The sequence below is a fragment of the Natator depressus genome, chromosome 5 (genome assembly GCF_965152275.1).
Source record: "Natator depressus isolate rNatDep1 chromosome 5, rNatDep2.hap1, whole genome shotgun sequence".
NCBI lineage: Eukaryota > Metazoa > Chordata > Testudines > Cheloniidae > Natator > Natator depressus.
The window spans coordinates 29,807,778-29,824,011 of NC_134238.1; the positions used below are offsets into that span (position 1 = coordinate 29,807,778).

Here is a 16,234-nt window from a genome sequence, read left to right on the forward strand (position 1 = left end):
ATAGTTTTAAAGAGTGCACAATAATAGAAGCTGTCACTGCAGAAATTTCAAAAGAGAAAACTGAAATGGTAAGCTTTCAACCACTGCCTAACCTATGCAAACAATTGTGCTAAATCTGCATTTCTGAAATAAAAGAAATTACTGGGGATACATGAACTGAACCAGTTTCCACATCAGCTTTTCAGTAATGGATGTGACGTCACTGCATTATTCTAATAGTGTATTTCTTACAGCCCCAGCTCCTGGAGGCATGTGACTATAGGATTTCATTATTTTATAAACTAATAATCTTCTATCCCTCATGGTTGCTCAGGAAAGCTTAAAAATATGATCTGAGTGTTAAAAAACAGAATACAAGTAAAAACTATATATATTTAAAACTCATGATTTTTAAAGCATATTATTTTGGGCAGCCTGATTTTTGAGCACTCATGGTTGGCAATATTGTCAGCGATCAACATGTTCTCTAGGTCTCTGCTAGGGATTGGATGGTAACTAACCATCACAATTGTTACAGGAGGAGTTACAGAACCATCTTTTAGTCATAGATTCTAAGCCCAGAAGGGACCACATTGTGATAATCTAGTCTGACCTGTGTAGCACAGACCCTAGAACTTTCCCAAAATATTTTCTCGAGCATATTTTAAAAAAAAAAAAAATCTAAGCTTGATTTTAATGTAGTCAGTGATATAAAATCCACCACCACCCTTGATAAATCATTCCAATGGTTAACTACTCTCACCATTAAAAATTTACACCTTATTTCCAGTTGAATTTGTCTAGTTTCAAATTCCAGGATCAGGATATCTTCCTCTGCTAGACTTAAGAGCCCACTATTAAATATTTGTTCCCAATACAGGTACTTATAGATTGTAATCAAGTCTCCACTTAACCTTTGCTTTGTTAAAGTAAATAGATTGAGCTTGAATCCATCACTATAAGACTTGTTGTCTAATCCTTTAGTCATTCTTGTGGCTCTTCTCTTAACCCTGTCCAATTTATCAATATCTTTCTCGAATTTATCTCTATTTCCATGATTTTAAATCATAGAATATCAGGGTTGGAAGGGACCTCAGGAGGTCATCTAGTCCAACCCCCTGCTCAAAGCAGACCAATCACCAACTAAATCATCCCAGCCAGGGCTTTGTCAAGCCTGACCTTAAAAATATCTAAGGAAGGAGTGACACATCACAGGGGTTGCTAAGGTTGGGAGGGGGAAACCTTAGTTTCTGGATCAGTTACAGACCTGCAAATCAAATCAGCAAATAGGGGGAGTTATTTCTTAAGCAAAAAGAAAAGGAGTACTTGTGGCACCTTAGAGACTAATCAATTTATTTGAGCATGAGCTTTCGTGAGCTACAGCTCACTTCATCGGATGCATACTGTGGAAATTGCAGAATACATTATTATATACACAGACACCATGAAACAATACCTCCTCCCACCCACTCTCCTGCTGGTAATAGCTTATCTAAAGTGATCATCAAGATGGGCCATTTCCAGCACAAATCCAGGTTTTCTCACCCTCCGCCCCCCCACAGACAAACTCACTCTCTTGCTGGTAATAGCCCATCCAAAGTGAGCACTCTCTTCACAATGTGTATGATAATCAAGGTGGGCCATTTCCTGCAGGAATCCAGGTTCTCTCACCCCCTCACCCCCCTCCAAAAACCACACACACAAACTCTCCTTACAACGTGCATGAAAATCAAGGTGGGCCATTTCCAGCACAAATCCAGGTTTTCTCACCCCCCCCACCCCCATACACACACAAACTCACTCTCCTGCTGGTAATAGCCTATCCAAAGTGACCACTCTCCTTACAACGTGCATGAAAATCAAGGTGGGCCATTTCCAGCACAAATTTCCAGCCTATTTCCCCTTGTTTTTTCCTCCCCCCCCTCCCCCCGGCCTTCTGGTTAAACTTGGATTTATGCTGGAAGTGGCCCACCTTGATTGTCATGCACATTGTGAGGAGAGTCGTCACTTTGGATAGGCTATTACCAGCAGGAGAGTGAGTTTGTGTGTGTATGGGGGTTGGGGGGTGAGAAAACCTGTTTTCTCCATTACTAAGTGGAGATGGTAAAATTGTTGTTAATGATACTGAAAACGTAAACATGTTCAATATGTTTTTATTAGGGTTGTTGATTAATCGCAGTTAACTCACGATTACTCAAAAATTAATTGCGATTAATTGCACTGTTAAAAACAATAGAATACCAATTGAAATTTATTAAATATTTTTGGATGTTTTTCTACATTTTCAAATATACTGATTTCTATTACAACACAGAATGCAAAGTGTAGCGCTCACTTGATATTTTTTATTACAAATATTTGCACTTTAAAAATGATAAAAGAAATAGTATTTTTCAGTTCACCTCACACAAGTACTGTGGTGCAATCTCTTTATTGTGAAAATGTAACTTACAAATGTAGATATTTTTTGTTACATAACTGCACTCAAAAACAAAACAATGTAAAAGTTTAGCGCCTACAAGTACACTCAGTCCTACTTCTTGTTCAGCCAATCGCTAAGACAAACAGGTTTGTTATTTATGGGAGATACTGCTGCCTGCTTCTTATTTACAATGTCACCAGAAAGTGAGAACAGGCATTTGCGTGGCACTTGTGTATCTGGCATTGCAAGAGATTTACATGCCAGATATGCTAAACATTTGTATGCCCCTTCATGCTTTGGTCACCACTCCAGAGGACATGCTTCCATGCTCATGACGCTCGTTAAAAAAAAAAAAAAAAAAAGCATTAATTCAATTTGGGACTGAACTCCTTGGGGGAGAATTATATGTTTCCTATTCTGTTTTACCCGCCTTCTGCCATATATTTCATGTTATAGCAGTCTCGGGTGATGACCCAGCACATGTTCGTTTTAAGAACACTTTCACAGCAGATTTGACAAAATGCAAAGAAGGTACCAATGTGAGATTTCTAAAGATATCTACAGCATTTGACCTAAGGTTTAAGAATCTGAAGTGCCATCCAAAATCTGAGAGGGACGAGGTGTGGAATGCTTTCAGAAGTCTTAAAAGAGGAATGCTTTGATGGGGAAACTACAGAACCCGAACCACCAAAAAAGAAAATTAACCTTCTGCTGGTGGCATCTGTCTCAGATGATGAAAATGAACATTTGTCGGTCCGCTCTGCTTTGGATCGTTATTGAGCAGAACCCGTCATCAGCATGGATGCATGACCTCTGGAATGGTGGTTGAAGCATGAAGAGACATATGAATCTTTAGCGGATCTGGCACGTAAATATCTTGTGACGCAGGCTACAACAGTGCCATGCAAACACCCTGTGATGTTGCACCCCATAATGCTTTATGGAAATATGCTTATGAATGTATATATGACATAACTGGAATATGTTTTATGCTATATATGCCATGTAACATATCTCTGTAAAGGTTATGATCTACTGAATATATTCATCCTATTTGTATGCATGTATCATTTTTGTATTCAAAGTTATGAATATTGGCTGTGTACTTGTTTGATTTTAAGTAGCCTTAGTAAGGCATTTGGTCAGCTTCTTAAGAAAAGAATTTGTGAGTTAAGTACCCAGTCAAGAAATACTTAACAGACAATGGAACCTTGGAAGACTTCAATACACATAAGAAGTCTACCTGGGGACTTTCAGGGTAGCATGTGAGCAATGGCTGCCACCTGTAAAGTTCTGAGTCATGCATGGACATGTGACTTGCCCACGTGACTCCAAAACTCTAGCTTGCAGCTGGATTCGGCATAGGAGAGAGGAGGGGGTCTCCACCCACAAGAGAAAGTCTATTTAAGCCCCTGGGAGACCCCTCCATTTGGTCTCGCTCAAGAGGTAGCCTTTCCACCCCAAAGGATACCTGAAAGAAACTGGAACAAAGGATAGTAACCACATGGGTGTGAGTGATTGCTGGACCCAGACTAGAAGGAGACTAGTCTGTAAAAGAAGCTTACTGGAACATCTCTGAGGGTGAGATTTCATCTGTAATCATTTTCTTACTGTATTTGGTTTAGACTTGCATGTTTTATTTTATTTTGCTTGGTAATTCACTTTGTTCTGTCTTTTATTACTTGGAACCACTTAAAACCTACTTTTTGTATTTAATAAAATCACTTTTTACTTAATACATACTTTGGGTCAATGAATAATACCAGAGGGAGGGGGAAAAACAGCTGTGCATATCACTATCAGTGTTATAGAGGGCGAACAATTTATGAGTTTACCCTGTATAAGCTTTATACAGGGTAAAATGGATTTATTTGGGGTTTGGACCCCATTGGGAGCTGGGCATCTGAGTGTTGAAGACAGGAACACTTCTTAAACTGTTTTCAGGTAAGCCTGCAGCATTTGGGGGATGTTGTTCAGACCTGGGTCTGTGTGTAGCAGGCTAGAGTGTCCGGCTTGAACCAGGCATGGCACTGAAATCCCAAGCCGCCAGTGAAAATGGGCTCAGAGGTAGTCTCAGCACATCAGTTGGCAGTTCCCAAGGGGTTTTCTGTGATCCAACCCATCACACACCCATTCTCACTTTCAGGTGACACTGTAAACAAGAATCAGGCACCATTATCTCCTGCAAATTGTAACCAAACTTGTTTGTCTGAGCAATTGGCTGAAGTAGGACTGAGTGGACTTGTAGGTTTTTCCATTGTTTCATTTTTGAATGCAGTTATTTTTTGTACATAATTCTACATTTGTAAGTTCAACTTTCATGATAAAGAGACCACAGTACAGTACTTTTATTAGGTGAATTGAAAAATACTATTTATTTTGCTTTTTACAATGCAAATCTTTGTAATTAAAAATAAATATAAAGTGAGCACTATACACTTTGTGTTCTGTGTTGTAACTGTAATCAACACATTTGAAAAATGTAGAAAACATCCAAACATATTTAAATATATGGTATACTATTATTAACAGCACGATTAATTGTTTTAATCGCTTGACAGCCCTAGTTTTTTTGTTCTGTATTTTAAAGGATGTAGGATGATGAACTTGTTGCATATGAAGTACTTTCTGGTTCATTAGTAACTGAAGAGGATGTTAACATCTACCAGGGATAAAGATTTTTAAAGCAGAAGGCCCAGATAACTTGCACCAAAGAGTCCTAAAAGAGATGGTTGAGAAGAGCTCTGGACCACTTACGTTATTTTTAATAAATCTTGGAATACCAGGGAAATTCCAGAAGACTGTAAGCATGCTAATATTGTGCCAATATTCTACAAAAGGCAAGTGGGATGATTTGGGTACCTATAAACTGGCTAGCCTGACATCAATCTTGGGCAAAATAATAGAAAAGCTGAAAAGAGATTCAACTACTAGAGAAGTAAAGGTCAGGAATATAACTAATACCATTCAACCTGGAAAGCAGGTCTTGTCAAAAAACCCAGTTTCATTAGTTGATGAGATTACTTCTCTGCAGTTACCAAACTTGTAATGTACTTAGACATTTGCAAAGCATTTGACTTAGTACCCGCACAACATTCTGATTTTTAAAAAAAATAGCTCTATACAATATCAGTAAAGCACATGTTAAAAGGATTAAGAATTGGGTAACAGCTCAAAAATTAGCAGTCAATGGGGAATCATCATCGAATAGGGGGCATCTCTAGTGGATTCCTGCAGGGGCTGGTATGAGGCCAGATGCTATTCAACATTTTCATAAAATGATCTGGAAGTAAATATAAAATCACTGCTGATAAAATTTGTAGATGAAACAAAAATTAGCTGAATGGTAAATTATGAAGACATGACAGTTGTACCGAGGGATGTGGACTGATTGGTACTCTGAATCTATTCAAACAAAATGCAAAGCCAAATGCAAAGTTCTATATCTAGGAACAAGGAACGCAGGCCATACTTATAGAATGAGTGTCTTTATCCTGGAAAGCAGTGACTCTGAAAAAAGAAATAAGGGTTATAGTGGAGAAGCAACTGAACATAAGCACCTGGTGTGTGCTGTCACAAAAGGGGCTAGTGTATCGTTTGTTGCAGAAACAGGAGTAGTAGAGTAGTAGGGATGCGATTTTACCTCTGTACAATGCCATGGCAAGACATACTAAATTACTATGTACAGTTCTGGGGTCCACATTTTAAAAAGGATGCTAAAAAAATGGAGAGGGTGCAGAAGAGCCACAAAAATGATTCAAGGGCTGGAGAAAATTCTTTACACTAAGAGACTTAAAGAGCCTGTTTAGTTTATCAAAAAAGATTGAGAGGTGACTTGATTACAGTATATAGGTACCTTCACAGGGAGAAAATACTGGGTACTACAGGGCTTTTTTAATCTAGCAGAGAAAGGCATCACAAGAAATTGGCATCCAGTGGATGACTGGAAGCTGAAGCCAGACAAATTCAAATTAGAAGTAAGGAACAAATTTTTAAGAATGGGTGTGATTAACCATGGGAATAGACTACCAAGGAAAAATAGTGGATACTGCATTTCTTGCCGTCTTCAAATCAAGACTGGATGCTTTTTTTGTAAGGTCTGCTTTATCCAAACAAGTTACTGTGCTCAATAACTGGGTGAAACTGAATGATGCATAATACAGAGGAGATAAAACGGTTACTCACCTTCTCGTAACTGTTGTTCTTCGAGATGTGTTGTTCATGTCCATTCCAATCAGGTGTGTGTGTGCTGCGTGCATGCCAGCCGGAAGATTCTTCCCTTAGCAGTGTCCACAGAATCGGCCTGGGCGCCCCCTGGAGTCATGCCTTCATGGCACCCAATATAGGGCCCTACTAACCCCCCACCCCCTCAGTTCCTTCTTGCCAGCTGCTCCGACAGAGGGGTAGAACAGGTGGGTATTGGAATGGACATGATCATCACATCTCGAAGAAAAACAGTCACGAGAAGGTGAGTAATCGATTTTTCTTCTTCGAGGGCTTGTTCATGTCCATTCCAATGAGGTGACTCACAAGCCAAAGTTCAGGAGGTGGGGTTGGAGTCATCCACTGATTGGAGCACAGCTCATCTGAAGGCTGTGTCCTCTCTGGCCTGTTGAGTGATCGCACAGTGCCTGGTGAAAGTGTGTATATCAAGGACCACGTTGCTGCCCTGCAGATTTCCTGCGTGGGGACCTGTGTCTGGAACGCTGCTGAGGAGGCCTGAGCCCTGGTGGAGTGGGCACCTTTGCCAAGTCATAGCACTACCGAATGCATGATATGATCCACGATGAGATACGCTGCAATGAGACAGGGAGGCCTTTCATTCTATCGGCCACCACTGTGAATAACTGGACGGACTTTCAGAACAGCTTAGTTCTCTTGATATCGAAGGCTAGCGCCCTGCGGACATCTAATGAGTCAAGCCTCTCCTCCCTGCCACTGGAATGCGGCTTAGGATAGAATACTGGGAGGAAGATGTCCTGGTTGATGTGAAACTGGGAGACAACCTTAGGGAAAAAAGCCAGGTGAGGTCTGAGCTGAACCTTGTCCTTATGGAATACGGTGTAAGGGGGCTCTGATGTAAGGGCCCTGAGCTCCAACATTCTCCTAGCTGAGGTTATTGCCACCAGAAACGCCATCTTCTAAAGCAGGGAGCACGTCGCCAGTGGCTCAAATGGTGGGCCCCTAAGTCTGGAAAGGACCAGATTAAGGTCCCAAGCTGGGACAGGCTGTCGTACTTGCGGGTATAATCTGTAAAGACCTTTAAGGAAATGGCTGACCATTGGATTCGCGAAGACTGAGTAGCCATCTGCGCCTGGATGGAAAGCGGAGATGGCAGCCAAGTGAATCCTTATCAACAAGATGGATAGTGCCTGTTGTTTAAGATGGAGGAGGTAGTCCAGTATAAACGGCACCAAAGCAAACGTTGGAGACTGATGGTGCTGCTCTGACCAGATGGAGAACCTCTTCCACTTGGCAAGGTACGTTGCCCTTGTGGAGGGTTTCCTACTGCCAAGGAGAACCTGCCTGACTTGATCAGAACAGGACAGCTCCACTGCGTTCAACCATGGAGCTTCCACGCTGTGAGGTGGAGCGACTTGAGGTTCGGATGCCGGAGGCAGCCGTGATCCTGCGTGATTAGGTCCGGGATGAGTGGTAGGGTGACCAGAGTTGCAATAGACATTTCCAGGAGCAATGTGTACCAGTGCTGGCACGGCCAGGCTGGAGCTAGCAGGGCTTCAGGGCTGAACCCAGGGCTTCAGGGCTGAACCCAGGGCTTCAGGGCTGAACCCAGGGCTTCAGGGCTGAACCCAGGGCTTCAGGGCTGAAAGGTCTCTGCATTGCAGCAGCAGCTCTGGGAACAATGCTGGAGCCGGGACTCTCTGGGCTGTTAGACTTCATTCATTTTCAAGTGCAAGTGCTGAAAATACTGAATATATTTTCCTGAAGTTCCCCTCCACCCCCTGAATGCCATTATCTGCTTCTTCACCACCTTTTGTTTCCCAAGAGACACCATGCCTACAAAAGCACTGCCAGCTGATAGGAGCTAGACAGGTGATCATTTATGACTACTGCATTCTATACAAAATATGCTCATTTTCATTGTTACCTCATGCCCCCTTCCTCCTCTCTCACACCTGTTTTGTCCACCTACTGAGATTTGTAAAATAAAGAGTCAAGAGTATTAGCTCTCTGGGGGTAAGGACTATCTTTTTATTTTATATTTCTACAGTGCCCAGTGCACTGAAGCCTTAATCCCTGATGGAAATTATTTATTTGTAATATAAATAATCACATCATTTATAGTATCAAATCCATAATTCTGGACATGCCTCCCTCACATACAAAGAATCATTCATATAAATCTTGTAAAATATGGTCTTAAAATTTAGATCTGGCATTTAGGAATGAAGCCAATTTTTTCCAAGTACTTTTAAATAAAATTATTTACCAATTTCCACTTTCTGCTTGTGTAAGCAGTGGCTGTGGAGGGGCTTAGTGACCTTATCAGCAAAAGAGTGCAGGCAGTGTCCCAGTGAGCAGGACAGGGAACTGTTAAATTAAAATACCCTTTACAGATTGTTAAGTCTCCCAATTTGACTGCAAGTCACTTGATTTTTGTTACCACCTGTTCGACTCCTGAGTAGCTGTTTCATTCTTTCAGGAATCTTTCTTAGGAAATCTGTGGACCTCAAGGAGAGGCACATTAGGTAGGCTCTCTATAATTGGCTTCTTCCAAGTAGGGTCTCTATGGATAGAGCACGGGAGGATTAACCATATAAATACCGACATGGGAAGACTCTACCAATAGGCATCTAGATCTCAGCCACCAAGCTACTGCAGTTACACACAAACATGAAAGAAATGTGACATAGAAGAGCCAAACCAGGAGAATAAGCAACATCTGATTGTGGAAGCTAGAAAGAGAAAGTCATACACATATACAGACACTGAGGAGTGGGGAGGAGAGCCAGAAAACAGAGCCAATGTCAGGTGCTCAGGAGTCTTGACCAGCAGCTCTAGAGAATCAGTGACTGTGGTTGGGGTGGCTTTCTTGAGCCAACTCTTTAGTGGCAGTGGCAGCAACAGATTCTTCTCCTACTGTACAGTCACATGCTGGAAGAGCAGCCAGGGACCAAGAAAACATTGCTGTTGCTGGATAAAACAACAACATAGTGAAGAATGTGGTATAAAACTTACATAGAAACAGACAGCTCAAGATAAAGGCCCTTCCTTCACCACTCATTGTGGTCCTAAAGAAACAAGTCTTCCAAGCAACACTACTGCATAGCTTCCTCCAACCTCTGAAGAAAATAGGTAGGTTTTGAATTCTCCAAAATTAATTGATGGGGCTCTGCTACCCCTTGTTCTCACTCCCCAGCTGGCCTATTTAAAAAAAAAAAAAAAAAAGTAGCAGACAGGACTTTTGACAGACTGGTTAGTGAGTTAGGCTAGCAACTGGAACACTGCTCAGCTGCCTGCTGGTTTCTACCAGTGAAGTCTTCAGCTTGGAAGCCTCCCGCTTACATACAGAAGCAGGGACAGGGCCAAGAGAAAACAGGAAAATCAGTTTAAAACTTACTTTAACCCTCCCCATGTGAGAGACTATTATTGTGACAGATATAACAAATAAGATAAACACTTGAATTAAGTTTGGGGTTTCCTGTATTAAAAATGTAATTGTGTATGCGTTATTGTGGAATTGTATGTAACGTCTCTCGGAGACTGACTAATGCAATCTCTGGAAAGGATCAGGAATGTCAAAGGACTTTTTAGGACAATATGTGTTGAAGTGGATTTCCTAGGAAATACTGGGGGACAGAGGAATGCAATGACCTAGCTCTGAGTCCATCCTTTTGAAGCTTGCGCCTTGAGAAAAACCCATTATCTATTGATTACCTTTTCCTGGAAAACTCCAGATCAAAGACCCCTGAACTTTATAAAGAATGGACTAAACCTTTCTTGACAGAGAAGCCTGCTTAGGCAGCCGATCTTTAGTTGAGAATAACTCAGTGAAGGCAGGGAACAGTTCAGCCTGGGAATACCTGGTCAGAAGGGAGAGAGAGACAGGTCTCCATCCAAGAGAGGCAGCAGCCAGGGAAACAGGAAGCCTGAGAGTGGATACCCTTGCTGGACCATTAAGGGGAAAATACAGGTGCAATTTGCCCCAAACTGAGACCATGATAAAGGTCTGATTTAAAAAAATAATTGGGGGAGAGGTGTTAAAACAAGTTGGTTTTGGATGAAATGTTCTTTTCAAGAAAACTGCTTTGATGGATCTAGTTATATTATTTCTATGGTGATGTACTTGTACCTGAAAATGTGCAGAACAGATGTGTAAGGGAAATTTACTCTTACCTACAAATTCCAGATTGTGTATGCACATTTTTAAATGCAAATACTGTACTTGTATATATGTATTGTCCTTTTATGAATTTGCTTTTCAAATCTGTATTCCAGAAAAAAATTCTCAGTCCAGTTGTGTAATCAAAAAATGTTAATTTTTTGCTTTCTTGAAAGTATAATTTGATAAATGCTTGAATATGAGATATTAAGTTGATTCAGCATTAGGCACTGGGTACACAGATACTGTTAAAATAAACTGGGGAAACAAAAAATTCTAATCAATTTTTTTTTTTGAAACCAGGAAAAGAAAAGCACAATGAAAATATTCCAAAGGAAACAAAGCTAGTTAAATTTTATTTTTCAAAACTTAATCTAAACTAATATGCTAAACAAACAGCGAGAAAATGTAGTCAATGCTAACAGTATTAGCTGACACAAATTATTGTACCAAATGTATTACAGTGCAATATTAACAGAACTATTTACATGCATATTTACAACATGTGTTTTCTTTACATAAGCTATTTTACTTACTTCTTGGGAAGTTGGAAACATATGCATTTTGAGTCTGGTAATGGGTTCTACTTCATCTATCCAATACCAAATAGCATGAACCACTACAACTGAATAATAGGCAATAATAAGAATTGTCTTTGGGTATTTCAGAAAAACTACAAAACAAATTATTAGATTGGAGACAAGCAGCAGTTGACTTCAGAATTTGTTAATATATCTGAAATATAAAAATTGATACAAACCAAACTACGGAATCAACACAATAAATTGTATAAATTAATTAGAGGAATAAGAAGTGTCCTGGGGCTCTCTCAGAAGGGTAGACATGTTAATCATGTTAATCACATTCAAGAATACATAGATTCAAAGCTGTACACGTTGTAGAGCATGGGCTAAAACCTAGTTACATTAATGTATTCTTGTAGAAGAATGCAAAATATTTAGCAGAAGCTTCTGCTTGTAAAAGTTGAAAATAGACAAGTGTCCTTAAAGCACCTGGCTTCCAAAGCAGTGCTTGCGTATTAATGATGTCACATATTAAAAATGTTTATTCTAGAAACGAACCCCATATACCGCCACACACGTTGGGAAAAAAAAATAACTAGCTTTTTTCATGATTGTGATACACATTTAAAAAAATCTACCCATCTGCAGTTGAGTTTCCTAACCTAAAAATATGTAATATCAGAAAACTCCTGTATGATAAAAAGGGTGAGGCAATCCTAGTGTATACTAAAATAAGTGAGCAATTTATTTTTAACTCAAGGTTTTCATTTCTTCCAAGATAAATTTAGCATTTTAAATGGGACATTTCCCAGTTAGTAAAATTTTATTTCCATGTGATACTTCTCAAAACAATTTTATTGCAGCCAAAACATTGTTCATTTAACTGTACATAAAATAAACTATGATATATACACAACATTTTAAGTTACAGGGCATAAGTTTACAATTTTTGGCAGATTCAGTTTAACAAAATGGAAATTGCATAACTTTAATACTCAGAGAAACTCAACATCCTTAATTTGGTATACATGTGACAAGTTCTCTTGGTTTTCCCTGTTTACTAATCATACCTAAACTGCTTTATTATGCTAATATTGTGCATAACATCTCACTGTTTTCTCTTACGTTCCGATTCTAAGCAGAATTTTTCATATGCTTCTTCAATTTCTGGATCCATCTCATCATCAATGTCATCAAAGTACCTACAAAAAATTTTTTTAAAAAATCTGCTGTTAGGCTATATTTGTACTGTTTTCTTTTACAAAAAAGAAAAAAAGTGAAGGTCACCAGACAATACACTGCCATGTTGGGACAATGTTTGGTAACAAAGTGGAGAGTGAATAACCAAAACTATTTCCTGTAGTACCTAGGATATCCCTGGAGGTTTGACATGTCTGTTCAGTTTATGAGATTCAGTACAGGCACTGTCCCCCCTCCCCCCAACTCCCATTGGCCAGGAACGGGGAACCGTGGCCAATGGGAGCTTCGGGGGAGGTACCCAGAGGCGGGGGCAGCATGTGGAGCCCTCTGCCCCTCTTCCCCAGGGGCTGCAGGGACATGGTGCCGGCTGCTTCTGGGAGCGGCGCGGGGCCAGGGCAAGCAGAGAGCCTGAGCCCCACTGCGTGCTGCTGCCACCCTGGAGCCGCTCCAGGTAAGCGGCGCCAGGCCGGAGCCCGCACCTTGAACCCCTCCTGCACCAACTCCCTGCTGCACCCCTCCTGCACCCCAACCCCCTGCCCTGAGCCTCCTGCTGCACCCCGCACCTCTCCTGCACCCCAACCCCTGCCCTGAGTCCCCTCCCGCACTCCTCCTTGCACCCCTGCCCTGAGCCCCTCCTGCACTCTGCACCCCCTCCTGCACCCAACCCCCTTCCCTGAGCCCCCTCATACACCCTGCACCCCTCCTCTGCCCCAACCCCTTGTTCTGAGCCCCTTCCTGCTCACCACACCCCCTTCCACAGCCCACACTCCCTCCTGTACCCTAACCCCCTGCCCCAGCCCTAGCCCTACATTTATGGCCCTGAATGCATTTCCCCACCCAGACGTGGCCCTTGGGCCAAAAAGTTTGCCCACCCCGATCTATATGCATAACTAACAAAATGACAGCTTACAAAGTAGCAGCCGTGTTAGTCTGTATCCATAAAAAGAAAAGGAGGACTTGTGGCACCTTAGAGACTAACATATTTATTAGAGCATAAGCTTTTGTGAGTTGCATTCGATGAAGTAAGCTGTAGCTTACGAAAGCTTATGCTCTAATAAATTTGTTAGTCTCTAAGGTAACAAAATGACAGCTGTCAACTTCCCAGCTCAAATACTGTATCTAACTTTTATTCATATATCATGACAAATTAATTTGTCCCATTAGGAGTCTAGAAAGCCGATTATTAGGTCTTGTGTACTCAGATTCCACAGCTTCAAAATTTGCTACTTAAACCAACTACTGATGCAATATTGTTCAGTATAATCTAAGACCCTGGTCCTGCAACACAGACCATGCAGGTGGAGCTGTGTACCCATTAAGGGTAGGTCGACCCAGCAAAGAAAACCCTGTGCCTGGCCCCTTCCAGCCAACATGGGCTCACGGGGCTCAGACTGCAGGGCTGTTTCACTGCTGTGCAGACTTCGGGGCTCGGGATGGAGACCAAGCTCTAGGATTCTCCCACCCCACAGGTCCGAGAGCCTAAGCTCCAGCCTGAGCCCGGAAGCCTATACAGCAATGAAGAGCCCGCGGCCCGAGCCCCACGAGCCTGAATCGGGTGGCACAGGCCAGGCACAGGGTTTTCTTTGCTGTGTAGTCATACCCTTAGAGCCCCACTGAGGTCAGCGGGCCTCAGCGCAGCCAACAGTTCTCAATGCAGAATCAGCGTTTAAGCTGTCATTTCTAGCCTTTCTGGTTGTGAAAAAACCTTCCAAGTGCAAACTGAATTGAAAGGAATGCAATGTTGTCTCCCCAAGCCTGCAGAGAGTCTGTAACAATGTATTTGAGACACATGAAATTCATTGAAATCAGTGGGTAAAGCCCTGAAACCTGATGACAGAGTCAAGACTTAATTATTTCACTGCTTCTCATTGTAATAAAACCTTCCAGCTAATGGCCATGTCTATCAGTTTCATTCAGTAGTGGTTACTGCTGTGAGGGCAGCGGAGTGGCTGGCTGCTGTTAAGTACTGGGTGTATCCCTTTTTCCTAGAAGGAAAGCACTGAGACTAACAACCAAACCCTACTCCCACACATCCCTGTGTTCCGAAAAGCCTTAACTGTTACCTCATGAATGGAAAAAGCCGCCAGCAACAGTGTAGTAATGCACTGTCATTAACATTTGTAGAAAACGGAAAATGTAGTGATACCATAAAATTCAGGGTTAAACTAAATTCAAGGGATATTGCACTTACTATTCCTTTCCATGTTAAATTCAATAAAAGCTTTTTTTAAAATTTACCTGAAGTTTACCACAGAATGTAGTGTCCAAGTGTTACAGAAATGGAAGCCAGCTGTGCTACAGAGCTGCAGCCCAACTTGTAGCAGAGTACAAGAGGAGTCTGACCATTATCCATTGACATTGTCTTTCTCAAATACACATCATTTCCCCAAACAAATACTAATCAAACAACCTAATTCAGAAAAAAACAGTACCATATCTACTCGATCATAAGCTGGTTCATTTATAAACCGACCCCCCCCGCAAGATGGATAAGTAAAAATAGAAAATTTTTATGACCCATTCATAAGCTGACCCTATAATTCAGGGGTCAGCAAACTCTGGCTCCTAGGCCACCAGGATAAGCCACTGGCAGTCCGAGATGGTTTGTTTACCTCAAGCGTCTGCAGGCACGGAGGTAAACCTAAGTAAACAAAGTGTCCTGGCGCACGAGCTGCTTACCCTGACAGGCCGGGACAGCAACTGCTGGGGAAATATTTTTGGGGGGAGAAGCTGGGGGTCAGGGGAGTAACCCCCCACATGACCCCACCCCTAGCCTGGGACCCCCACCTCTCCTCATCCCATCCCTTCCCACCTTATTGGGGGAGGCCACAGGAGGATGTGTCTGGCCTGGCTGGAGCTGCTCTGGCAGGCTGGGCAGTGCGGACGCAGCCTGCTCCGGTGGGCCAGACCGGGTGGTGTGGCTGCAGCATGTTCCAGCAGGCTGGGCTGGGCCGGGTGGCACGGCCTCAGCGTGCTCCAGTGGGCTGGGTGGCGCAGCCACAGCCTGCTCTAGTGGGTGGGGTCGAGCAGCACAGCGGCAGCTGCTTCAGAGGTTGGGGGGGGGAGGGGGGAGAGCAGCATGGCTAGAAGCGGAGAGACTCTGGCCCCGCCTCTTCCCTTCTGGCTCTGCTGCCTCTCCTTGCCCCCTCTGTTGGGGGGAGGGGCTGTGTCCCACCTCTCCCCCTCTCTATACCCATTCATAAGCCGACCCCCTTCTCTGGTGTTTCCTTTTTATATTAAAAAAATTCAGCTTATGAACGAGTATATAAAGTACATAAGTTTGAGATGGACAAACTGGTCTCCAATTTGCTGACATATGAAAGATTGCAACCTTAATTCAGTTGTCTTGTTCGTTTGCATTATGAGTAGTCTAATAATTACATGAAAACATACTCTTTTTTCCACATGACCCGTCTCATTCAGTGCACAAGATAGATTGTGCTCTGGGAATGAATCAAGATTGTCTGATGGGGGCGACTGCCTAAGTCTGCCACACCTCATTCATTGCAGAAGCTGAAAGGTGTGTACTGACTGAGGCAATGGACTGCAGGAAGGCAAAGGATGGTCTGTCTCACCATTAAGGCATTTGAATGCTACCTTGGAGAATTAGATTCTCTCTCTGCCTCTACTACAGAGTTCCTATGTGAAGCTGGGCAAGTCCCTTAAACCAGATTTTTCACAGGTGGCCACTAACTGTGTGTTCCTCATTTTCTGGGTGTCTGACTTGAGACTGTGGGGTTTGTTTTGTAGAAGTGCCAAGCACTC

General features: G+C 42.3%; 1 protein-coding gene across 1 annotated transcript in view; it reads right to left on the minus strand.

Moving 5' to 3' along the window:
* Positions 1-11,202: 11,202 nt before the first annotated feature.
* PAIP1 (poly(A) binding protein interacting protein 1) overlaps positions 11,203-16,234 on the minus strand; it is a 45,022-nt gene continuing 39,990 nt past the window's right edge. Inside the window, exon 11 of the mRNA XM_074952530.1 lies at positions 11,203-12,471. Coding sequence (XP_074808631.1) covers positions 12,378-12,471 — 94 coding nt within the window. The 3' untranslated portion in view covers positions 11,203-12,377. The remainder of the gene's footprint in view (positions 12,472-16,234) is intronic.